Source organism: Triturus cristatus, chromosome 2_1 (assembly GCF_964204655.1).
Source record: "Triturus cristatus chromosome 2_1, aTriCri1.1, whole genome shotgun sequence".
In the NCBI taxonomy this organism is placed as follows: Eukaryota; Metazoa; Chordata; class Amphibia; order Caudata; family Salamandridae; genus Triturus; species Triturus cristatus.
This window is the reverse complement of record NC_140581.1, coordinates 102,382,118-102,409,321: the sequence shown is the minus strand read 5'-3', so window position 1 is coordinate 102,409,321 and position 27,204 is coordinate 102,382,118. Positions and strand designations below refer to the sequence as shown.

General features: G+C 45.3%; 1 protein-coding gene across 2 annotated transcripts in view; it reads left to right on the top strand.

Annotated features, from left to right (window-relative positions):
* Nucleotides 1-24,873, top strand: part of CNTFR (ciliary neurotrophic factor receptor) — an 874,361-nt gene extending 849,488 nt beyond the window's left edge. Inside the window, exons 9-11 of one of the 2 annotated variants that reach the window (XM_085628365.1) lie at nucleotides 6,937-7,117; nucleotides 18,399-18,564; nucleotides 21,340-24,873. In XM_085628365.1, coding sequence (XP_085484491.1) covers nucleotides 6,937-7,117; nucleotides 18,399-18,564; nucleotide 21,340 — 348 coding nt within the window. In that variant the 3' untranslated portion in view covers nucleotides 21,341-24,873. Of the gene's footprint in view, nucleotides 1-6,936; nucleotides 7,118-18,398; nucleotides 18,566-21,339 lie in introns of those variants that run through there. The other variant, XM_085628374.1, reaches the window with a different exon arrangement.
* The last annotated feature ends 2,331 nt before the right edge of the window (nucleotides 24,874-27,204 follow it).

Here is a 27,204-nt window from a genome sequence, read left to right as displayed (position 1 = left end):
GGGTTAGGGTAGAGGTACCCTGACCCCATGAGACTGATGGAGGGGTTTGTTAGGGACCCCTCATGGGCAAGAAATTGTCCCGAATTTTTTGGGAGGATCCACGGATCCTCACAGATCCTTACAGATTTGGATGGATCAATGGGTCTTCATGAATTTTGATGGATCTGTGGATCCAGCCCTCAATAAAAAAACACATACACTTACTCACAGACCCACACACCTACTCACTCTGACACATACACTTCCACACTCACACAAACACTCACACACCCAGACACACACCCATATAGCCACTCACATACCCACACAGTACTCACACACCCACTAACACACTCACACAACCACTTACACAAGCACTCACACACCCTGACAGCCACTCACACACTCCAAAAAACACGCACCCACTCACAGACCCCAACAGCCACTCACACACCCACTTAAACCACCTCACTAACCCATACAGCCACTTGGATTGGAAACTTTTAGGACAAACGGAGCGAGTTGCACTACAGAGTGCAGCGCGCTCACAGGAGCTCACACAAGGAATTTTTAAAATCGCTGATTATTAGTGTATTTGTTGTGTATTGTTGCCGCTTTTAGGCTTTTAACTAAGAATCCACTTACTTGCACCACATTTGTAAATTCACCGTGTTTGGAGCGGGTCCTTCTCCCGACAGACAGCACTGCGGCGGACATCTTGGCTTGGGGGGGCGGCCTAGAGAAGCTGCGCACGGTCTAGTCGTCGCAAGGACGCTAGACCGGTATTTAAACGGGGCAAACTAGGTGGCCTGTGATTGGAAACTTTTAGGACAAACGGAGCGAGTTGCACTACAGAGTGCAGCGCGCTCACAGGAGCTCACACAAGGAATTTTTAAAATCGCTGATTATTAGTGTATTTGTTGTGTATTGTTGCCGCTTTTAGGCTTTTAACTAAGAATCCACTTACTTGCACCACATTTGTAAATTCACCGTGTTTGGAGCGGGTCCTTCTCCCGACAGACAGCACTGCGGCGGACATCTTGGCTTTGGGGGGCGGCCTAGAGAAGCTGCGCACGGTCTAGTCGTCGCAAGGACGCTAGACCGGTATTTAAACGGGGCAAACTAGGTGGCCTGTGATTGGAAACTTTTAGGACAAACGGAGCGAGTTGCACTACAGAGTGCAGCGCGCTCACAGGAGCTCACACAAGGAATTTTTAAAATCGCCGATTATTAGTGTATTTGTTGTGTATTGTTGCCGCTTTTAGGCTTTTAACTAAGAATCCACTTACTTGCACCACATTTGTAAATTCACCGTGTTTGGAGCGGGTCCTTCTCCCGACAGACAGCACTGCGGCGGACATCTTGGCTTGGGGGGGCGGCCTAGAGAAGCTGCGCACGGTCTAGTCGTCGCAAGGACGCTAGACCGGTATTTAAACGGGGCAAACTAGGTGGCCTGTGATTGGAAACTTTTAGGACAAACGGAGCGAGTTGCACTACAGAGTGCAGCGCGCTCACAGGAGCTCACACAAGGAATTTTTAAAATCGCTGATTATTAGTGTATTTGTTGTGTATTGTTGCCGCTTTTAGGCTTTTAACTAAGAATCCACTTACTTGCACCACATTTGTAAATTCACCGTGTTTGGAGCGGGTCCTTCTCCCGACAGACAGCACTGCGGCGGACATCTTGGCTTGGGGGGGCGGCCTAGAGAAGCTGCGCACGGTCTAGTCGTCGCAAGGACGCTAGACCGGTATTTAAACGGGGCAAACTAGGTGGCCTGTGATTGGAAACTTTTAGGACAAACGGAGCGAGTTGCACTACAGAGTGCAGCGCGCTCACAGGAGCTCACACAAGGAATTTTTAAAATCGCTGATTATTAGTGTATTTGTTGTGTATTGTTGCCGCTTTTAGGCTTTTAACTAAGAATCCACTTACTTGCACCACATTTGTAAATTCACCGTGTTTGGAGCGGGTCCTTCTCCCGACAGACAGCACTGCGGCGGACATCTTGGCTTGGGGGGGCGGCCTAGAGAAGCTGCGCACGGTCTAGTCGTCGCAAGGACGCTAGACCGGTATTTAAAACGGGCCATGCTGACGCGCAGCGGGCACGCGCTGCGGGCACGCCGGAGCATCGCCGGAGTCACGCCAGAGTCCAGCCCGACTGCGCCCGTCCGCGCACAGGCGGGCGCAGGGGCTGGGACGGCTGGCCATCGTCGCACTTACTCCTCAGAAATGCTTAAATCTTTGAATAGAGGCGAGCCCATGTTGGACAAAGCAGTCCTGCTGTTGCTTAAAAAGTACAGTATCTCTCGGAATGTTGGGGTCACACCTGCCTTGAATAAATGTTCCACGTTAAAAATAGCGAGCCTTAATACCCGCTCGTTGCACTGCCATCATCTGGAGGTATATAATATGCTTCAGGATAGTGATATCGATGTCCTGACTCTTTCAGAGACCTGGACAGATGAGAACTCGTTACCGGATATCATCGCCGCTGTACCAAGCGGATATGATATAATGTGGCATAACCGCCCAGGGGGCTCACGGGGGGGTGGAGTAGCTATTTTGTATAGGAAGACCACGACGGTTGAAAAAATACTAACTGAGAAGATTGACTTAGCCGATCTTCTTGGGGTAAAGGTCACAGTAAACAATGTGTGTTGGGTGATCTTGTCTGTTTATCGTCCGCCGAAGGCAACCCCTACCTTCTTTGACTTATTCTGTCCTATTATATCTGACCTTAGGTCAAGATATATAAAAATCTTGGTTACAGGGGATTTTAATCTACATTGGGATAAGCCCACCTGGGATTCACCTATGCGCCAGTTAGACACATTAATGTCCGCATTGGACTTCACACAGATTGTGGATACCCCAACCCATGAAAAAGGGCACATTCTTGACCTTATGTGGACCACCGATGCCACTCTAACATTTAGTGAGGCAGCGCCCTGTGTTTGGTCGGATCACTGTTTGGTCTCGTGTGAGGTCCCCCTCAGCAATGGGGCTGTTCATAACTCACATAGCTTCAGGAAAACCCGGAAATGGATTGAAGTCAATCTGAGAGCCCTGACTGAGGCACATCTGGAAGCCCCCCAGGTTTTAGAGCCAGATTGTAATTTGGACCGAGACTACTCTGATCTAACAAGATGTTTGATTCGGGCCATCGATCAGATAGCGCCAGTGAAAACACAGCAAATCAAGGGCTCTGGGAAAGCTCCCTGGTTTACTCCGCTCTTAAGGGAAACCAAAACCAAGCTAAGGAGATTAGAAAGGCTGTGGAGGAAATCCAAGCAGGATACTGATAGGGATACCTATAAGGCCTTTCTCCACCAATATAAAAAACTTATGATTCAAGCTAAAGCGGACTATCTTGAGTCGCGCCTAAGCAAGGCCACTAATATCCAGAAAGAAACCTTTAAAATCTTGGCTGAGCTGAGTAAGAAGCCGGATAATGTTAAGCCCCCTTTTGATTGTAATACCTTCCAGACCTATTTCCTGGAGAAGGTGAAGATCATTGTCCAGGAGATAGAGAATATGGCGGCAACAGGGACTGCAATTGCCTTAACATCTAATAAGGCGAGCGACTGTTCTCTTACAATGTTCCCACAGATGGATACATTAATCTTGGAACAACTGATGTGTAAAATTAAATCTGGCTCTCCAGCTGATCCTTGTCCACCTGAGATCTTTCGCATTGCGCGTCCCTTATTGGAGGAATACATCATCTCTCTCCTTAATAGATCGCTAGACATGGGATACCTGCCGAGTGAACTTAAGGAGGCGCGGGTAAGACCCTTATTGAAAAAGCTGGGGTCAGATCCCGCTGTGTTGAAGAACTACAGACCCATCTCCCAGCTGCCCTTTCTCTCAAAAATCCTTGAGCAACATGTTCTTCAGTCCCTGTCCTGCTATCTGGAATCTCACCATCTACTCCACGATAGACAGGCAGGTTTTCGAGCACATCACAGCACCGAGTTGGTGATGCTCTCGGTGCTGGACGAACTAAGAGGTAGGGCTGACTGTAAGAAAGCGAGCGCCCTGATTTTATTAGATCTATCAGCGGCGTTCGATACTGTCAGCCACACCCTGCTCTTGGACAGATTGAAGAGCTTTGGGATTAAGGGCTCGGCGCTGCAGTGGTTGGAATCCTTCCTTACAGGCAGGACTCAAAGGATACAACTGGGGGATGAAACATCTGAGGTCGGGGTTTTAGAGTGTGGAGTACCGCAGGGGTCGGCCCTGTCCCCTCTTCTATTCAACCTATACCTGCAACCCCTGATCGCTGCGCTGGCTGCGATGGACTGTAAAGTCTTCAACTATGCGGACGATACGCAGTTGCTGCTAAGTATAAATGACACCTCGGCCGCACAACTCCAATCCCAGAACATCCTGAGGTTCACGGTACGATGGATGACAGATAACCTTTTAAAAGTCAATCCTGACAAAACTGAGATCTTGGTTATACCATCCACCCTCTCACCTTGGAGTGACCTCTACTGGCCCATGGAGTTGGGCTCGGCCCCAAAACCAAGCCTGGCTGTAAAAAGCTTGGGGATTCGGTTGGACGCTGACCTATCGATGGCGCCTCAGATCGCGTCGGTGGTAGGCAGCTGTACTAATATCATCCGGCAACTGCGGAAGCTATCCCCTATCCTTTCAGAGCCCATGATGCGCTCAATAGTAACTGCCACTATCATTTCCAGAATTGACTATGGGAATGCCCTCTATCTTGGCCTACCGAAAACCCTTACTAATAGGCTTCAGATTCTAATGAATGATGCTGCCCGACTGATTTTTAGACTCCCTAGGAGGTCTAGAGCCACTCCTCTACTACAAAACCTACATTGGCTTCCAATAAAAGAGAGAGTGGAATTCAAGAGTCTGTGTATAGCCCATAAGGTCATCTACGGTAAGGCTCCGGCCTATATCAAGGAGCGCCTACAACTGTACTGCCCGACGAGATCACTTCGGTCCTCGGACCTGCAGTTGTTGACTTGCTCTCGGTACAGGCTAGTGACGAAGGGAGGCAGAGCCTTCTCGGTATTGGTTCCCCAGCTGTGGAACAACTTGCCTGGAGGGCTACGTGAGGAAGGAAACCTCTTAAAATTTCGAAAGAGCCTGAAAACGCTACTGTTCAGGAGAAGCCTGAGCATGGCTTAATCCAATGCGATCTTTTGTTCTGACCTGTTGTGTTATTGTCCTATTCCATCTTTCCGGGCGCTTAGAGGCCTGCAGGTGATTAGGCGCGGTATAAAATTAAAATAACAATAACAATAACAACTCACACACCCACAGCCATTCACACATCTACTCACACACCCACTTCACATCCACTCACAGACCCACACAGCCAGTCACACACCAACCACACACTCACACACCCAGGTTACAGGGAAATTATAGTTAGGAAATAAGATTTAAATAACCTTAGAAGTTCACTGAAAAAAACAATGGTTACCGAGACGTTATAGTTAGGATCAGATATTACACACATAAAACCATAAAAATTCAGCAGTTATTGTTCTAGTTATCTGAAGTAACTATAAATTGTGCCGTATGGTAACTATAACTCGCGCCCTCGACGTGCACTGCTGAGTACCCCACTTATTGCATCACTCATGATATCTTCTATGAGATCATTGATAATATCACCTCAGCATTTGTAGTGAAATTATTAATGTGAAAATTTTGCATGGTGGGGGCGCGAGTTATAGTTACCTTAGGGCACGAGTTATTGTTAATTGAAATAACTCTTACTATAATTGCTGAATTTCTATGGTTTTGTGTGTGTAAAATCTGATCCTAAGTATGTCATCCCTATAACCTTTATTTTTTTTCCAGTGAATTTCTATGTATTTTTGAAATATTATTTCCTAACTATAACGTCCCTATAACCTTTGTTATTTTACAAACAAATGTGAACATTTTTCAAGAGATTCTCACAGTTTTTTCTGTAGATTTTGATTGCCTCCACTCATCAGAAAATATGCAATGAAGTCATGTGTTCCTTGAAGATAAAATTCCTATTCCATTCCCTCAAATTTTAAATCTGCCTCCTTCTCCGCCTCTGCCCCACACTACTCACCACTTAATTATATGGTCATTTTGATCCTCAAACTCATTTGAAATCCTTTCTGATTCTGAACATCAAAAATACAATGTCTAGTTAATGCCAACTCTGACCCCTGTTCCCTTTTAATTAGAGATTTCACTTCAATAACAAATCTGTTCTCAAGAGGGAATGAAATAAAGAGAGGGGGCCCAGATGTATTAATGTGGGCAGTGCAGTCCTGTATGAAAATCTGACTCGACTCAACTTTTCAGCACCATAGTCATAAAAGTGTCCAGCAGCAATGACAGCAAAAGTTTTGCTCGTTCTAAAAACGTCATTTCAGTGCTATCCTAAGGGTTGTGATTCTGGTGTATGCGATGACAACTGACCAAGGGTAAGCCGCATATAATGCGTAATTTTGCTGAAATGCACATTATTCTTGTGAACTTCACACCATAATCTACATACCCATTTCTTGCACCTATTGTCTCGTGGCATTAAGTTTCTGCCTCATCGCCCTAGTGTATCTTATCCGGGTTTACATGGAATCAGAGGGGTTGTTGTACTGTTTCCTTCAAGTTACATCTGATTTCACACATTTTCGTGGTTTGGCGCTCCTTGATACAAATCATTTTTGGTGTGGCACTCCCATCAACGTTTCATACAAAATAGGTTTTACTTATGAAAGTAAATCAGCACCACCTTGCATCAGAGCACTTTAGCGCTGAGTTGCTAAGACTTTCCTGCCATGATTTAGACATTACTAGTCTTGCTTCAATAAACTATGTTTCTTCATTGAATATGCAGCCGCCTCCTTTCCTGAAATGAGACTGTTCTTCACTCTTTGCACCTCTCCTTTACATCAGTTCACATTAACAATCTCTCCATCCTTATTCCCTGACAGGTTGAGCTCTCCGATGGGACATCTCACACCATCACCGACGCCTACGCCGGCAAGGAGTACATAATCCAAGTGGCTGCCAAAGACTCAGAGATTGGGACCTGGAGTGACTGGAGTGTAGCGGCTCACGCCACGCCGTGGATGGAGGAGCCGAAACATCTCACCACAGAAGCACAGATAGCAGGTGAGGCAACCGTAGATGGGAGCCAGGCCAGGCCTGGGAGTTTTAGATCTAAAATCAGTCTACAGAGAACATACTTGGTGATCTCACTTTAGGTAGCACTGGCCCTGTTGTCCCGCCAATGGGCAGAGTTAATTGGATCGTCCTGACTAAGGGCACCATTTTTTCCTATGCATGCATATAGGACCTCTGTCACTCGGAGCGTCCACCTGTAGAACTGACACCCACTCAAGATCAGAGGGAATCTCTTTCTGCTCTGTGCTCAACTCACCTCCTTGCCAAAGGGCTAACAGGACGAGAGCGGTGGCCCCCTTTGATTTGTGGCGGCCAGTGAAAGTAGATTGTAAGACTCTTGCAGACCTCCCAAGTATGCTATACCGATAGTCTTTATAGAGTTGAAATCAGCCACTCACTTTAGGTTGAAAATGAATTTAAAGAAGTCAGACCTTGAGTGTAGACATACATTTATAGAGGAAATGGTTGGCACTATAATTGGATGAACTGAGCTTTCAAGGCGCACCCACTTCATTGAGAAAGAGTAAGGGGGCGGAAGCTGTAGTGCGGCACAAACATTGAGCATCTCAATGGATTACTCCAGGTGCCTACCCTGCTTTCCTGGAGCCTCTGCCGCCCTTTTCCTGCTTCTGCTTGAACAAAGACCCCCAATCAATTTGGTAACAATTTTCCTATAATCAAGTTAACTATAGCTGCCTGGCTCTCCTTGTGTGTCAGTTTAAATGTCATTAGACGTCCCATGTTTACTGAAACAAATTGCCAGTTTGTGGCTTACACAGTGCAAGAAACTCAGGAGGTTGGGGTGGGAGAGTACCTCAAGGCCTGTTGTGTGCTTTCGTTGAGCCCTCAGGCCGTTTGAGAAGTTCTGAGCTGTGTAAGGATCAACAAAAATATAAATTTAAAAGAATAAATAATGAAACGTCAAAGCCAAGGTGATAACAGTATTAAAATGGTAACTTATATAATTAAAAAGTTGAGAAAAGTAAATTGCAGCAAAATACACAACATACACAGCAGGTTCCAATTAAAAAATAGGCCCAATCAAAAATATGGAAGTCAATGGGATCCAATGCATTCTATAGAAAATGTCAAAAATTCTTCTATGGGTCTTTTTGGTGAGTGTAGGTTGGGCGTTTAGGGTAATTAATGAGTGAACGCAGATGGTATTGATATATTTAGGTAGAAAACAGTACCTTTGCAGTCACATTTCCTTGGAGCGTAGTCTTCTTTTCGGTAGTTGGCCCAAGGATGTATCCGCTGCAGTGCCCAGAAGTCAGAGGACTAGTTAAGGGGCTTGTTGATAAGAAAGAAAGAGTAGAGCGGGCACGTGGCCAAGGCAGGATGTGATGGTACCCAATGTGTGTGCCGGCTTCTTCCTTTGGTTCTCCTTGAGCTGGATTTACATTGCTCAAATCTGTTCAGATAGGTGCCCAAGTGAATCTCACTGCTAGAAATTAGGACAGGAAAGCTCTGAGCAAGCTCTGTAACATGCAGCGGCCAATGGCCTCTCTCCTCTATGTTGGGTTCTGAAATTTCATCCAGCCTGACTCCAGTAGTGCTGTAAGGGAGGTTGCAGATTCAACATACAAAGGTCGGCAGTGCATGGGTGTCCCCAAACAGCAGTATTCTCCAGACTGGTATCTTACCATCGCCCCAGTTCCATGCTTGGTCCGTTTGCCAGGCCTATGACCAAGGTTTTACTTATGACCAGACAAGATCTGGATTTCTGGTCTCCCTGCAAGTTATTTTTTGTGTGTTCCAAAGACTTTATTGGCAGTTAAATCATCAGAGTAACAGTTCAAAGGTGCATAGACCTTGCGTCATAAATGCTGCATAACAAGGGGGCACATGCATCACGCATTCTGCCTTTTCCGATGCATCAAAGGCATTGCATTTGCAAAAAAGGTAATCACAATGTTTGCGATTACCTAATTTGCGAATGTAGTTAGTGAATCGCATTTGCTATTCCCTAAATGTGATACATGTAGCCTTGTCAAATGCGACTTTGTATTTAGGATTCGTAAATTATCATAAACTTTAAGTTCATGGAAATTTGAGAATCCTTTGAAAAATGCACAAAAGTTCATTGTTCAAAGTGCCATGTGGCATGTTGATGCATCACATGTGCACACTTACCTTTTTTGGGGTGCATCAGGAGGGCCTTAGGCCCCCTGGCACCCTTCCAATTGCATTTGCAATTAATCGCAAATTGCAAATGCATCCCCATTCATTCCTATGGGGCTATTCCCTAATAGCGAATCGCAATTTGCAATTCACTATTAGGGAAAGTTAAGGATTCGCAAAAATATTTGTGAATCCTTCATGCATTTGCGATTACCAAATAGCGAATACTTAAAATTCACTCTATGGTAATTGCAAATGATTACCTTGATGCATGTGCCCCAAGATACAGTATAATTCATTGTACAACACTAAATACATCATAATTTGGTACATGTGTAACATCTTGTGACCCAACATAGTATAGTACAGATGGTATAAGACGGGCACGAACAAAGTAGCTATAGAGGGCTAAATAATTGGTACTGATGTCGAAGAGCATGCTATTGATAACCATTGGAGTCACCCATAAGTATATACAAGAAGTTTTCCGTATAGCAATATGGTATAATATTTCCATGCCTTCAAGAATTTCTTTTAATAGATCTACTTGTAGTAGTGTGAGGAAAATGACTGCAGTCATGCACAAGGGTGACTCCGTATAGTGAGATGTACACAGGGTGTAGCAGACAACCATGTCAAGAAACCACTGTATGTAGTGAGGAGGGAAGAGGAAAGGGGCGAGGGGGAATGGGAATGCTCAGCTATACCCCAGACGTATCATAGGGGCCATGGCAGATTTGTGATCCAATTGGCCATCAATTTTCCACTAGAGCAGCAAACTTTGTTTTTCTTCCAGAGCAACAAACTTGTCTAGGCTGACCCAGATCTCCCTGCAAGGTTTTAAGGCAATTTGTGTCTCCTAGATAACACATCTGCCAGCACTCAGAACATCTCAAGTCTCCAAACCGTTTGGAGATGAGTCACTAAATACAGACGCTGGAGTAAGCTAGAATTCTGCGATTCCCAGATTTGGAATATCAGGCCGCGGTCCAGGGAGGAACAAGGGATTAAAGTTCTTCTGCTCTTGTCTAGCGACGAAGAATTCGATTCATACCCAACAATTTTATGAGGATTGTGAGCCTAGCAGGACATTTAAACATGGAATGTTGCTAATCTTGTTGATGCATGCTTGAAGCACATCCTACCCTTCCCCTCATCTGGATTGCTCCCCGCTTCCACCAGCATGGTAATCCCCAAATCGCGAAGAGTTTGGTTTGAGATAGCTGAGGTGAGTTCACACGCTAGCTTTCCTTTGAAATCTAATGTATCACCTGGCTCCCCTGACTGGTAGGGTCCCTCTTGTTCTGCTGGGTCAAATGTAGTGTCAGCTCAAAGGACAGTAGCCTGAAAAGTATGACGTTTTCATCACCTGCACATGCCTTCCTGGTGACCAGCATGATGGGATGGCTGGGCCAGGAAGGTACCAGCATATCTGCATTAGCATCTCCAAGACATGCATTTGCAGCTGCCCCAGTCAGCAGTGTGTGCATTCTGAGTGGCTGTGGTAAGGTGACAGGGCCTCAGAGGTCATAGCAGATATTACTGATTGACTGCAAAGCTTTAGTCCTTCAATGGCCCATGGGGCTCTTTCCGCAGTGTCCCGTAGTGTCAGAGCACAAAGGCAAATGGAGGGAAGCATTTTCTGCAGGCTCAGTTTAAAGTCTACGGTAACTGGTGGTAACTGGTGGCAGCCTTTCTTCACAGGCACTGGTGAGAGTTTATGGAAGCCATCTTTAAAACTATATCTCCTGCAGCTTAATGTGGGCCAGACCTGTGCCAGGACGCCTGTGTCTTACCTTTATGAATGTAACTGATATAAAGGCAGAACTCGGTGCAGGGGACACAGAGGCCTTGATGACGAGTGCACCACAATTATCCCTATTATTTCCCATTTCCGAATTGATGAGATTTTGGAGATTAACGTGGGAATTTGTGTAACCGTGCTTGCGTTTCCTACACTTTTTCCTCAAAGATTTTGACTGCTTTTCGAATGCCTAAATCTCTGTGTGAAAAACAAAAACTTGTAGTTCTGAAAGGTGCGGTAACTCCTTTTTAGGGCACTGCCTGATAAATAGGATCCTTCACACAGAGATCTAATAATTAAGAATATTAACCAACCAGCAGTCAGAGTATAGCCGTGGTATGTTCATTCTATGGAATAATGCCTTGCTACAGAGTTATAGGTACGTGGGCCACCTCTGGTCGCAGGTGTGAAGCATCCTAAAATAGCTCAGGGGATTCGCTTTCCTAGCCCAGAGCACAGAATTTAATTTATAGGTAACAGATTTGTGCTTTGCGTAAGATAACTCAGTAGGTTAATGGTTTTGTTGCTGAGATCCTTGTATTACGTCTGATGCGTCCATTTCAAACAGACGAACGTAGCCTGCACGGCTCACGTTTGAACCCTTGCAGCTTTGGACTAAATCGCACCGGAATACATTCTAAGAATGATAAATGATTACCGCTGGGTAGTAACAAACACTTATTTGTACATGCCGTAAAATTCAGGTTGTATTGTGTGCTATGCAAATGGGTATGTACCTGACATTATCACAGAAGGTATATCTTTTTGCAACTTGGGAAGTGCATGGTAGCGCTGTCACTGTGCCCCGTCCATGTGTCAGCGCTCTGCACCAACATCCCAACGGGACAATGTCATACATGCTAACATTTTAGAGCAGGCAAGTGGGAGATTTTAAACAAAATAATTGTGAGAATGTATTTTGCACAATGACGTATTGAAGGAGAGGCAGTGTGCCTGAAGCAGGTCTATTGGTACATATTGTGACAGACAATCAGTATTCGATGTTTTGGAAGTTTAGTTTCAACAACAAAAGCAGCATGCAAAACTTCAAAAAATAAAATGTTGAAGCCTGTCACATGCTCTACTGTCCCCCTCGAAAAATTAAAGACACAGCACTAACCTTTGATGTCAAAGGTAGCTCTTGGAGGTGACAAACATTTTTTTCTTGCTTGTTTTACAAAACTCCGAATCGGGTTTCTGCGTGCAGGTATCAGCGGTGGGATATGTGGTGTAATGTTACATCAGATTGGTCGCACACTGCTACACCTACCAGTCGTGTTCCCCCAATGAAAATGGTCCCTGAAGGTCAGCGTCGGCGGATACACCTATGCTCAAGAGTGCGTGCAAGTATGCGTGGCGTGTGCCATCCCTGGACACGTGTTTCGAGGTAGTTGCCTCTCGTCAGCAGGGAGTAGGAAAATTAGAGTGGGGTTGCTGTGTAAGCTGCTAAAAACATAACCAGGTCTAGTACCTCTCTTAGCGCACAGGTGCATTTTGTATTTAAAGCTCCCTGAGCTATGGGTTGACGAGCCCGGATCCCGCACCCGCGCGCCGTGAGAGGTACTATACCTGATAATTTTTGGCAGTCTACAGCACCCCGCATACGTACCTGCTCCCTGCTGACGAGAGGCAATTACCTCGAAACACGTGTCCAGGGATGGCATTTTAAACTTTTTACTCGTGGCATAGGTGTACCCGCCGCTGTCACTACATTCTCCAGAATCCTATGGGGCTATTTGCTAGTATGACGAGCGGTGTGCGACCCACTTCGCATTTTGTATTTAAAGCTCCCTGAGCTATGGGTTGACGAGCCCGGATCCCGCACCCGCGCGCCGTGAGAGGTACTATACCTGATCATTTTTGGCAGTCTACAGCACCCCGCATACGTACCTGCTCCCTGCAGACGAGAGGCAATTACCTCGAAACACGTGTCCAGGGATGGCATTTTAAACTTTTTACTCGTGGCACAGGTGTACCCGCCGCTGTCACTACATTCTCCAGAATCCTATGGGGCTATTTGCTAGTATGACGAGCGGTGTGCGACCCACTTCGCATTTTGTATTTAAAGCTCCCTGAGCTATGGGTTGACGAGCCCGGATCCCGCACCCGCGCGCCGTGAGAGGTACTATACCTGATAATTTTTGGCAGTCTACAGCACCCCGCATACGTACCTGCTCCCTGCTGACGAGAGGCAATTACCTCGAAACACGTGTCCAGGGATGGCATTTTAAACTTTTTACTCGTGGCATAGGTGTACCCGCCGCTGTCACTACATTCTCCAGAATCCTATGGGGCTATTTGCTAGTATGACGAGCGGTGTGCGACCCACTTCGCATTATGTGGTGTAATGGCCTGAGCTGCCGGCTTCGGAGGGTGGGAACCAGGTTTGAGTCTCGGCCTTGGTGTCCACACCCTGTGATTCTGTGCAAATCCTTTAATCTCCCCCTGCCTATAATCCAGCTCCTTGAGACCCTCGCAGGTGATTTACAGCACCTGGATGATTATTTACCAGTCTCGATATCTGAACCGGGAGGGTTGGCAGTATACCGTTTTTGGGACTGGTCCAGGTTCCAGACCCTACTCAAGACATTCACGTTTCGCTTAATAACAAATCCACAAATTTCCTGAATGTAATAACAATTTCTCTCCGATTTAAGTAAATGCAAAAAAATTATATTATTTATGGGGTTCGCTCTGTATTTTTTTAATTAGAATATTTGTATTTATTATTTTTGTGTGTTCTCAGCTCGATAGCTCTCTAGCTAGTTTGGCGCCGCCCCATCTTTCAGAGACAGTTCAGAAAGGCTGCGCCTCCGCCGTGCGTGTTTTTGAGAGAGCCTCGCATTGCTCTGTGAGAGAGAGAGAAAGATAGAGAGAGAGAAAGAGAGAGAGAGAGAGAGGCTTGTGACATGCTGAAGGACGCTCTCGCGCCAGGAGGCGGGAAGCACGCCCTCTCATCGCAGAGCAGCGCGCGCAGGGTGAGAAAGACATTTCACGCCCTGTAATTGAGGCTTCTGCTGAGACACCTTGACCTCTGACCCACTTTGCCAGTGGAAAGTGATGTCTCTAATAAGGGAATAATAGGCCTCGCTGCCTCGCTGGGAGGTGAGTATATTTACTACCCTCCCCACGGGGGCTGGCAGGGCCGTGACCTCTATTACCAGGGTCAGGTGCGGTGCTCCCTTCCGCCCTGCACGTAGGAACGCACGGGCCCTGTGCCCCAGCGCAGCCGGAGCGCGAGGGAGGCGTCCCTGGAGGGGTCTGGCCACCCCCGGCTCCAGCTGAACCACTGCTTGCAGCTATAAATGAGATTTATTAATATTGAAGTGTCCTCGCTCCTCTAAGTTACACACTGCTTCACTCTGATGCCCCCGGGGGCCTTGTTGTTGCCAATATAAAAACTCAAAATAATGAATAAGTAAGCGGCGTCTCAAAGGCTGAAACAGAAATTCAACTGCTTAGGAAAGGGACATGTTCTTGGCATTGGGGAGGGGGGGGTGTGTGTGGGGGGGGGGGTGTTGGGAGGGGACGAGAGTGAGCGACCTTGAGCGTCCTGGCTGGATGAGCAGCCAGCATTAGCTGTCCATGGAGGAAGCTGGCCTGCATTAGTGCTTAATTTGAGCCAGTGGTTTCCAGTGCTCTGCACTGTCACTTAATCGCCAACACAGGTGCTTATAGCGAAAATTCGACCTGAAGCGCTTTTTATGAGCACCAGTTAAGGACAAATTCATTTTGTAGGCATGGGGAGATTAAGGGGCATATCATCAAGGACCGGCGATAATTATCGCTTAGCGCACTTAGCGCTAGGATAATTATCGCCGGCTAACGTGGATTTTTATCGCTGACATAGCGTGCTATTAGCAATGCGTATCTCAAAAGCGATAAAAATGCTAGCGCTAACTGCCAAACGTGAGATTATCGCTGGAAATCCAGCGATAATCTCACAGAGTTTGGCGTTAGCTTGATGATAGGGCAAGGCAAACTTAGCCATGATATCCACCTTCCATAGGATATCATGGCTAAGTCAGTCTTGAAGCAGGCGTAAGGAAAGTAGTGATAAGAGGGGTTATCGCTACTTTTCTTGCCGCTATGCTTCTTAGCGTGGGGCTTGATGATAGGAGAAATGTCGCTCAGCGACATTTCTCCAGTCATGTCAGGGCAGGAACGCCCACTTTGCATCTCATTAGCGATGCAAAGCTGGGCGTTCAGAATTCAGGCGCTAATGCAAGGTTTCACGCGATAGCGTGACCTTGCTGATTTGGCGATAAAATTATCGCCGCTTTTCGCCCGAAAACAGACGCAAAAGCGGCGATAATTTTTTATCGCCTCGTTGATGATATGCCCCTAAGTGGTTTGCCCAGAATCACACGATGTTGAGCCTACGCCCAGTTCCCCAGGTCCAAATTCAGCAGCTCCGGTCGTTACGCCATATCCTTTCCCCACGTGTAGGGTTTCGTGGTTAGTAGCTGGCTCTGTAATATAGGAGCAATGGGCTGGTGCAAGCTGCCTCTTGAGAGAGCCCTAGCACTTATTTTCCCACAAATTAACCACTGGCCTGGATGACTCCCTGAACGTGATGGCAGGGGGTTTCCTGCTAAACCTGGCTTTATAAACACATTTATTTCGCTTGTATGCAGCAATGTGATGAAAGTGAACCATCCCTAGACGAGAAATAGGACACCCCTCCCAAACGCCTTTAATGCAGCCTAGCCCAGTTGGTGATTGCCAGATTGACTTAATGGTCAGCCCACCCCTGTCCACGTGAAGACAGGGTGTACCACCCATGACTAGCATGCCCAGCCAGCCAGTCAGTCAAGACCTCTTTATTTTGGCAGTGTGCCACAAAAAACATATACAATGACATATTTATAAGCATAAATACATTTGAGCATGAAAAGACAATTTAGATCATTAAAAACTAAAAATCTTGAATTAAATGACATTCTAAAAATTTCCAGCATAGTCTCGCAGCCCGATGGATTGGAGGCTAGAGCATGTGTGCTTGATTGACAAGTTGTGTGGCTTACGTGGGAAGTGAATAATATTGTAGGTCTAATTTATCAAGGGGTCGAGTTACTTTTCCACCACATAACATGGTGCAAAAGTGACGCAACCCCTAAAATGTGATTTATCAAGCCACGCAAGGCCCCCTTGCATGGCCCTGAGTGGTCTGATGAATCTAGAGTAACACAGCACAAATCGCTGCGTTGCATTACTCTGCCCCAAGGAGACGTTCCATGGGTGGTGCGTGGGTGTCCCCATACAAAGCTCATGGTGTTTGACACATTCCCAGATTTACCATTACTGTTAGAACTGTGAATGCAGCAAAATGCTACGCCTTCCCAGGAAAGGCGCAACGAGGAGAAATATCTCCTAGTTTTTTTATCTTTCTGTGTGCGCCGCATTATGCAGCACACATAAGAAGAGAAAAATGCCTCAGGGGATTGTTTTTCTGCAGGAATGCCCCTTCCTGCACAAAACATTCCTGCTTACAACACAGGCATCGTCGTTCATTCACGGTGCAAGGGTGCGTTGGCTCTTGGCAGCACATTACGCGCCAGTGCAGGAAAAAGGGAGGAATGCTCCTAAATTGTGTTACATATGGCGCATTCCGGCCCATTCCCTGGAACGCAGTGCCGCAAGGTGACTTGCACTGCGCTACTTTACAATTTGATAAATGTGGCCCTTTGTGTGTGTGCACTACAGAGCCCACTGACGGCAATCTAGAGTATCTAATAGCAGGACAGCTACGGGAACGGTGCTACTTCCTACTGGCGCAGAATAAGCAATGTTAAATCTGGTGACTACACAAATCCTGGGTTAGGGACCAACAATTCAAATAGTAAGCTCTTCGGAAGGGCAATCTTCTCCACCTACAATTGGTAACTGGAACCCCTGCAGGCTTCCGCACCTTAGGGGAGGGCTCAGGAGTGAAGTAGTTCCACCTTCAATGACAGTGAGGAGCCTACCGAAAAGCCCTCCCTTGTTTTGCTTACTTGTTTCCCTAACTTGGCTTCTTCAATATTTTCCCACAAATGTTTAGTTGTGCCATCACAAGTTTTTCTTAGCATGTTTCAAAACACTTGATTATGGCAGATAATCAAATAAAGACGAAATGATCTGAAAATGATAGGATGGCAAAAGATGGAGAAATGAGGAAGCCGTGAAAATACTCATGCCTCATTTTTAGAGTTGACAATTTAACCTCTGAAACCCATTCTCACACTATACAACCTTGTGTCTTAGATGTACTATGATTTATATAATTGATAAAGTACCCCCTTTTGTACTTTATAACGATATTGCAGGTCACCAAGGAGTTTAATAACCATGTGGAGGAACGAGGCCGATGGTTATCAGACTCAGAGGCAACTTGCAATATCCTTATAATGTACACTCTGGGGTACCTTATCCCATATATTACATAGGCACACTATCACCTTTCTCAAGAGCCATTTAATACCTTGGTGTGTAGCTCTTTTATATGAAATAGCAACCATGTTTGCAAAAAATAATAATGCAAATAAAATCTCTGGTGCAAAATTAAACAAATCAAAAAAAATTGTGGCAAACAGATATTATGAACAGTTCAACACAAGTCAGTTTTTTGTTTTAAAAAGCTGCTGTCAATTCTAAATTGTAGAAACATGCAGAAAGATTCTAGCTTTTCTCTATCAAAGGAGTGCAAAAAATAAACAAACTTTCTCTACTTGTCACTGTAAGATACTAAAATAGAGCAGAAGAAAGAAAAGCAATGTTCCATATGTTGCTTTAAACAACTGCTTTAATTATGCTCTTTGACCTGGCTGCCTTTCACCTCAGCTGCTGGCTCTGGCAGCAGGCATTGAAATGTCAGAACTATTATCGAAACCTTATAATAGTTGAGTTCCGATGTCTTTTCTTTATGATCAGCTACTGAGTGCATCACAAGTCGCTAATAATAAAGAAATTATTGACTGCCATGTAAAAAGGGATTACAAAATCCCATGCATTGTGTATGCGTTATTTTCCCAGCATACCTTGCATGCTGTCCATCTGCTCAGCATTGCTCTTGGCTGTATTCTCCCTCTATATTGCTGAAAGGTGAAACCCTTACACCGTGTGCAGTGCATACTATGTAAATTGCTACAGAGTGCATTTCTTTTCCAGCATCTAGAGCACCCACTGTGCATTACAGTGCTACTAAAGGTGTATTATTTCCAGTCTTGCATTGTGTACAGTTTAACATGTTATGAACTCTCTACTTATACCATGAGACCAAACCATATGAAATGGGCAGAATAAAGAAGAGACTGATTTAGTTATTCGACTAATATAGTTTTTTCTATTTTTCCACCTCAGAAACGTCAACCACCACCACTACCACAACGACAACTATCACCACAGTATATCTACAGCCGCCAACCACCAAGATCTGTGAGACGGAGTCAGTAGTGGGGGACAGCGCCGTGGCAGTCTCTTGGGCGACCGCTTTGTTACTGGGATCCTTTAGCATCTTGTTTATTTAGTAAGTATCACAGCTATGCTGGTCTGTGCTTTGTAGGGCGCAGACCAGTGCATGAGTTTGCCCGAGTGCGTCTGTACAAGTATGTGTGTTTGTACAAATGAGTATGTCTGTGGTGAGTGGTTTTGTATAGGCGAGAGTATTGGCACAGTTGAGTGTATCTTGACAGGTAACTGCGGCAGTGTAGGAGAGTGTCTGTGTGTATGTAAATGTGTCTGAGTGTGTATTTGCAGGTGATTGGATGAGTACAGCTGAATGTGTCTTTTTGTTAAGGTATTTCCTTTTGTCGCCAGATGTATTTGCATAGGTGAGTGTGTATGTGTGTACAAATGGTGCTTTCTGTTGAGTAGGTATGTCTGTGTGTGACCGTGTCTACCTGGATGGGTTTGCCCTGGTTTTCTTTCTCCTACTTCTGATCCTCTGTTCCTTCAGGTTGGCCTTGCCCCCCCCACTACTTGTCTTCCTTATCCTGATCAAAGCCCTTCTTCCCATCCTCTGGGTCTGCTTCATGGTACTCCTCCAGGTCGTCTTCCCTGAGCCTTCTGGTCCGCCTCCTCCTTGTCCTGTAGTGGTCATCTTTTCGTTGTAGTCCATGTCCCAGTTCTCCTGGTCTTCTTAGTCCTTTTCCTCTCCCACTTCTTGGCCTACTCCTTCTGGTTTTGGTCCTCCTCTGTGTCTTGTTCCTATTCTCGTCCTTCTTGTCCTGTTCCTCCTGGTCCCGGCCCTCTCGGTCCAGTTTCCACTTTTCCACCTGGCCCTGGTCCTCCTAGTCTACCTTGTTCTGGTCCCCCTGCTCCATTTCCGTTGACTCTGATCCTCCATCTCCTGATTCTCCTGGTCTTGGTCCTCTGGGCCCTGGTCCTCTGGCTCAGCTCTGCTGACTTTTGTCTTTCCGTTCAGGTGGGGTTGTCTGTCCACGCGCTAGCCTATCTGGATGAGTTTGTGTGGGAGCTGTGAACAGTGTTACTGCCCGAACAAGACAAATATCCGGAAAACTGTGGTTCTTTTAGCCACATGTCACTCATCAGTGTAGATACCATGAACTTGGGGTTCGTTCCTGCTCCTGAATGGCTGGTTTACTGAGTACACCTATACACTCTGACCAGTCAGGCTATAAAAATGGCAGTGTCCAATCACAGGATGTAATTTCCTTTGTTGGATGTGCACACTGTGGACAGTGTGGTCAGCTGTTATCAGATTGGAGACACAAAAGGCTTTCAGTATGCCAGCGTTGAAGTATTTGACGCCAGCCACAGCTAACTTCAGTTTGTGCAAGTCGATTCTCAAATGCTTTGGATTGCTATATGTCTCTCCATCGGTCTGAGTTAGGTCCCACGGGGTGGAGTATGAGCCAGCAGAGATATGGCTGGGAATGCAGTGGAGTTGCCTTCTGTCACCTTTGGTAATTTCTCCTGTATCAAAGTTGTTGGCTTGCATTTCCAGGCACAGACTACCTCTTTATAGAACTGATTTTTGTGGGGTTTCACAGGTCACATCACAGTATGCTGATAACGTGCTTATTTAGCTCAGGAACCTGGCAGTGGTTTTCCCCAAAACTATTAGGCTAATTAATACATTTAGTACTCTAGTTGACCTTAGGTTTATTAATGATAAATACCTATACTGTACACATTATCTGGCTGTTATGGTAAACAAAGTTTATAACAAACCGTTTTGTACGCAGGGAATCACAATGCGGTCGTTACAACAACCGCGTTGTGATTCCGCATACCATTACTCCGCAAGTCGGAAGAACGACTTGCGGAGGGGGGGAAGGTATTGGATTTAAAATCCAACACCTTCCCTACTGTCCGCACAGACTGGATTTGGAATAGTAAATTATACTATTCCAACATCCAGCGCCCCCCCTCCGCAAGTCGTTGTTCCGACTTGCAGAGTAATGGTATGCGGAATCACAACGCGGTCGTTGTAACGACCACGTTGTGATTCCCGGCGGACAAAAAGACTGCGGGATAAGGAGGCATATTCGGCTATTACCAATGTCCATTCCGGGACTGCCCATGATAGAGTCTGGGAAGCTGTTTTAACACCTGTAGCTGAGCTCTGGTGGGTAAGAGTAGAACCCGAGATATGGAATTTTAAAGATTTAAGTGAAAATAGTGGCAAAAAGCACTAGATGAAGGCTGAAGGATTCAGTAAGAAAACAAAGATATTTCAATGAGAAAATACTCAGGGCAGGATAATATTAGCTACAATTTCAATATACTCTGAATTAAAGAGGCGTACTGAGAAGATATTATCGCTATTGGCCAGTATCTGCAGTCATTAATGAGAACAGTGACACTGAATTAGAGAGAAACTCTGTAATGACTCTATAAGTCTCTTTCTGCATCTACTGAAAGTCACAGATGTTACATGAATTTAGGTAATATAACTAGTTTTCCTACTTACTGGGGGTGTGGTTCACAAAGGCAAACATAGACTTTTTGTGTAAGTTCACTATTCTTTAGGTAATCACAGACCACAAATTTTATTTTACTAATAGTAATTTTACGACTGCGGATACTCCTCACTCGTTGAAAAACTCCGCACATAAAAAGATAATCCTGGCCTGTCTTTTAATGTGCGGAGTTCTGTGCCCCTACATGTTATGGAAAAGGTACATCCTTATGTTATACTTAACACCTTTCTGAAATTGTAAATTGTATTTATACAACGCGTACTACCTCAGACGAGGCATTAGATTATTTTTTGTCTGCCTGGGTCTTTCTTGTGAAGCTTATGTTCTTCTTTGCACCTCTTATATCTCCTGTACAGATTCCTTCTTTGCATTCCTGTGGAAGAACAAAGTGAAAACACATTTCATCATCTGTTCCTATTTTGCACATGTTAAGGAGGAGTTTTTTGCATTTTATCACCGTGATTTCTTTTCTAAGAACAAATGGACAAAGTCACCAAAACATGGAGCTTTGACATCCCTGTGGTCTGCTAAAAATGAATCAAAGTGCAGAAAAAAATATTTGACATATGACACAGACACGCAAAAAAAGACTCTCTGCCAAAGGGAGGGACGAGATATTGAAAAAGCGAGCCAAAAAAGGTGACACTGCGCAGCATGGAGGAGACAGGAATTGGCAAGGGAACAGCTTGTCTTTTCAGGAAGCCCTGAAGAAGGCCTAGGATTGTTACCTAGGCCCTCCACCAGCTGATGACACAAAACAGGATCATACAGCTATACCGCCATGCCAAAGACGCTGCCTTACTTGTTTAGCCACAGTGCTGTTCCTCCCAAATCCGCCAAGAAAAAACTCTGAACTGAGAACCCGCCATCCACACCAACATCAACAAGGGAACGCGATGGGCTTGGTTGCTTAGAGCCAGCTGAGGCTGCTCCCTACGCCCCTCATCTTCCCGCAGGGATGCATAGCTTCCATGTGGCGCCATTTTTATTTACAGTTCTGAGACCAGACAGAATTTATGATTTCTGTTCTTCATGTTTTTTTGCTCGGAGAACTGACTTGTGCACTCGGTGCTTATTGAATGTTTTCCTAGAAGTATTTTTTTTGTATATCGGCCTTTCGACTCGCTCTACACCACAAAAAGCAGCGGCATAAACGGAATGTGACTCTTTTTCTGTGAAGGGAGTTGGGGGGGAGTTAGGGGGAGGGGTTATTTCCCAATAAATTACTATATAGTTTTGATTTATTTTTCGATCGTGGGGGAGGCGGGAATTTAAAGAGAAAACAATGCAAACATTACTTGTGTCTTATGCTATGGGTCCCTGTTGGTACGAATTACTACAGTGCTACAGATTTGTGACCAATGACTATGGTTGTAGAAACCTGTGTTGTCCGAACCATTGCTTTGCAGAATGGACTTGTGATCCAGTGTCATCCTAATTTTCTTTCTAGATGATCCGCATAAAGGTTGAACCTTGTTTCACACGCCATCTGCACCATCAGAGCTTCAGGGTCCCCCTTTCCTGCCTGAAAGGATGGAAACCAAAAATCTTCCTTGTGAGAGCAGACTGGGAAATGCTATTGCTTGTACTTGTACTCATCACAGGAGTGGTAATGCTAAGGTGCTGTCTAGAGGTGAAGTGTTGTGCTCCAGAAGATGGACATAGAGTCTTGAACTCCCACAAAGAGGCTCATGGAGATGTAAACATACACCGAGTCGGTCACCCATATTGTTTAACCAGGAGTATTGGTATGACTCTTGAATGTGTTCTGTTATTGCTTAACTTGAGTGCCTCAGAAGCGGTTAATGGTGTTAAAATGAAAATATCTATTATATTGGCATACTAGTGTAGTGCATCCAGCGTATGCACAACATTCCGAATCCCCCACTAATACAATTATCGCATGACCAATGTGGTATCATTCAGATGTCCTACTGACATGAATGGAGAAGATAATTACAAGATTACAGTATGGAATCCGGTGTCATTTGGGCAAACATATAATGCTTATACTTAACTTTCCATCATCACAAGGCAGTTCTCAATATTTCTGTACCTTGAGAGGTGCCCCTCTTTAAAAACTCCTTGACAGTGAGTGAATTATAGTATGGACCTGCTCATGACCATCATTGTCAATGATCTTTCAAATGTTTTTATGTTCAAGGATCGGAAAAATATCTTGGTTCTTGAACCACGATTCAGACACGGGGCAGAGTATGTGCAAAGATCCCTTCTCGCACGTCCAGACGAGATTCAGGCGATGATTTGTCTGCCCGTAGCTGTGATTGCTTGGGTATAAATAAGGTCTCAAATGCTTCTCACTGGCTTACCATTCTCGCCTCTCTAACCCATGAGTGGTAATTAATGTGATGCAATCTGGAGTTTATATTTAAAGTTTGAACTTCTGGAAGATCAGCAGAATGAACTCAACGTGTTACCGGCTCCGGTACTAACCCGCCTGATACGGACCCATCTAGACATTCATTACTGCCACCCTATCACATCTTCCCCATGTGTCACTAAAGACCAGACCACCTAGGTCTTAGGTGCACTCTCTTTGTTTGAAGTGCACCTGCGGAAAATTCAACTGGATTGCTCCCGCAAATTTACAGTAACGTCACAGAGGGACAGACCTATGCAGTACTGCAGGGAAACTGTGACTTGTGTTAAAGCTCATAGCCTTAACCCTTTTACTGCACTAACTGGTTTGTGTATCCATATCACTATTACAGCTTCGGATTAAATTCTCTTTTTCACCATTGTTTTACATTGGAGCTAACCCTCTATGTGCCACACCATGCAAATCCATCTTGCAAGGCTTGCAGGTGCCAACTTTCAAGTATAGAAGTCTTTTTGTTGTAAAATATGAAGCCACCTTACGCGCTGTCCACATGTTCCTCAGATGGTGCTGTGACCTTGCTGAGTACCCACCTGTGCCATCACACGATCGTGTCCCCCGTCGCAAGCAAGAATGGTTGAGTTCCCAGTGGATCTCATCTGAAACCAAACCTACTGAAGAGTAACACACTTCTGTGAAGTCATAAAAGGGCGACAGTGAGGAAGTGGTTCAGGACTGGTCCAGCTGCAGACTCACCATTCTGGATTTGGGATGGAGGAGTGGTCTGACTGCTTTTTTTCTCTGTTTATTTTTTAGGATGCCTGAAAACCTGAGAGCCTTATTATAAAGCACTGTCGTCTCTTAGGTTGGATCAACAAGTTACTGTGTGATGACACGTCAGTTATCATGATTTTGTGTAATAATTCCATACCTGTCTCAAGACCTATGTGTATCTTGAGGCCTGATTGGCTGATACAAGGCGATTTGCAATAGACTTCGCTTGTGTGGGGATAGAAACATTAGTACATCTAAGTAGGCTATTCCCAGAAGTCATGCACTTTGCAGATTAATGAATACATATCACAGGTACCATAATCCTACAATGGTGTCTGGTCCCCGGTAGATTCAGCTCACCATTGCACTACTAAAGAAATCCGTATTGTCTTTTTCTCTTCGGTTCTCCCTCTGCCTCCCCTTTTCTAGGATTGTCAAATACAACACTTTGGAACAAATTCCCTTTGTTTATACAGGGAGACTGTCTCTATTTCAATGTTCTATTTGTCTTATTATAAAAATGCATAACAAAGAAATGTAGTTATATGAACATATATTCCTTTAATTTCCCCCTTCCCTCTACGATCATATTTTGTAAAATGGTTCTAATTACACATTCTTCCTTCCAAATTCAGTATTTAATACCGTACGTCCTAGTATTAAAAAGAAAGAAACAAAAAAATACAATCTTAACATACTGTATTTGAATTTTTTATAGATGTATATAAAAAATGAAGAGGTTGTTCATTAAATGTGTTCATTTCATGACACAAAATCAGTTGCTTGAATTATTTTGTTTTTGGCAAATAAAGGTATGCTGGGCTGTGAGTGGTTGTGTGCAGTGTTGGGGGTTCACAGTTGCATGTGCATGCAACACAACACAGTAACTGCTGATTGATGGGTCTAGAAGGAAGCCAACAGAAATCTGGACCCTTCTTCAACCAAAACCATGTCAGCTGATCGCAGCCGCTCATTCCCAGCATGGCAGACTGCTGATGCTCTGTAGGCAAATAGTCCACAATAGCTTATATCACAATTGACCTTTGACAAGACGGTCTTGAAATTCCATAACTGAACAACTGTTACAGGGTGTATCAGATCCCATTTGGGTGCCACAGGACAGATAAGGGCTGCTTGCCATAACTATGGTGGTTGAGGGAATTTACCACTGGTGCCCTAGGGTCCCACCCACTATGGCTGTGTAAACTGAGCCAAATACACACTTTCCACCCTTAACTCTCAGATTAGCTTCTTCCGGTAGCTCACTACAGGACCTGCAGTGGAAGACTGGGGGACCCCTCTCTACTTGTGTCAACACTTGCTTCAAGCCCTGAAGTCACGCAAGGAATATGCTGGCCTTCTCATTCTGGACAGTCTCTTCTCCTGTAGGGCTAGGCATACGTATTGCCTTCCTCTGCATGAAGGAATGCTTCTCGGCACTAGATATAACCCTCAGCTCATCCAACCAAAAAAGTGCAGGCTTCAGGTGATGGCCCCTTACCCAAACACAAGCCCTGGTCACAAAGCAGATCTTCGAGTAGTCTGCAAATCACTCAAGACCACATTTATAAAAAGAATTATGCAGCACGACGCCACAAGCCATTTTGCTTCGCCAAGCATCATTTTAAAAGCACAGGAATGCATCATATTAACAACAATACAACGCATCTATGAGCTTTCCCCAGCACTGGTGCACAAGTGCCTGCCATGCGCCAGCTCAGGCACCCTTGCGTCATGTTGCCAGGGTGCCTCAATTGTGGGGATGATTGTTTTTGTGAAGGAAAGGACACCTTCCTGCACAAAAACAATCATTGATGGCATTTCCTCTTTCTATGCATGCTGCTGAATGCAGCACGCATAGAAAGAGGAAAAACAAGGAGAAATAGAAGTATTTCTCCTCGTTGTGCCAAGAGCGTAGGATTGTCACACATTCTCAGCTTTACAAAACTTAATAAATCTGGGAATCTGTCAGGTTCCATGGATGTTGTGTGGGAACACCCACAGCAACGCCCATGGAACACCCCTTTCAAGCAGAGTAATGCATGAAAGGGGCCCATATTTACAAGGCCATGAAAAGTCACACAGGGTGACTTTACGTGACCTTGTAAATATGGACATGAACACTGCTCCGCAGGTGCGTCAAAAAAAGTGACGCACAGGTGGCACAATGGCCTTGTAAATGATGCCCTCGCTTTCTTGGTCGTCATGAGTACAGGGCACTGGAACAAATTGAAATGTTGGGTCCCTCTTTTATTCACATTTTCTAGACAGGGCATCTGGGTCCACTGTCTCAACCTCCAGAACCAGATCAGGACCTCACCCTGGAGGAACTGATGGAGGTGCTGGGGTTGATGCAACTGGGGAAGACGCCGGAACCCAATGGTATCCAGGTGGAATTCGAAGAAAAAAAAACCTTCCTGATAATGGGCACACACATTCTCTCCATGAACATGGGGGCCCTAGTGAGGGGGGAGCTCCCCCAGACCTGTGTACAGCAGCGATTTCAGTGCTTCCCAAGGCCGGGACGCCGGACACCAGTTGTTCCTCTTACAGGCAGATCTACCTTCTAACACGGAGGTAAAGTTCCTGGCCGAAGAGCTGGTGACCAGGTTGACAAAAGTTATTCTAGGTTTTTTTCCACAGGGATTAAACCGGGTTCATACCCCACAGGGCTGTGCGACAAAATCTCCGCTGTCTCCATTGTTGTTTGGACCACGTTTGACACTGTAAAGGGGGACTACCTCTCTCGAGTCCAGGTCAGGCTGGGTGTCGGCCAGAAGTTTTTCCGACGGGTGTGACTACTATATCACAATTCAGTGGCAAGGGTCAAAGTGAATAGCACCTTTTCAGAGGAGTTTGGATCGGAGAGAGGGACCCGCCAGGGCTGCTCCCTCTCGCTGCTCCTGTTTTCTTTGGGCCTAGAGCCCCTAGTCTGCTGGCTGGGGCTCGGAGGTGGTATAGTGCCCTTCCCCGAGGTCATGGGAAGGTGGAAAAGGTCTCCTTGTGCACATACAACATATTATTCTATCTCCCTGATTCGATGGTCTCTATTCCGAGGGCCCTGTTGATGTTTCATAACTTTGAGAAATACGTGGGATACAAAATTAAC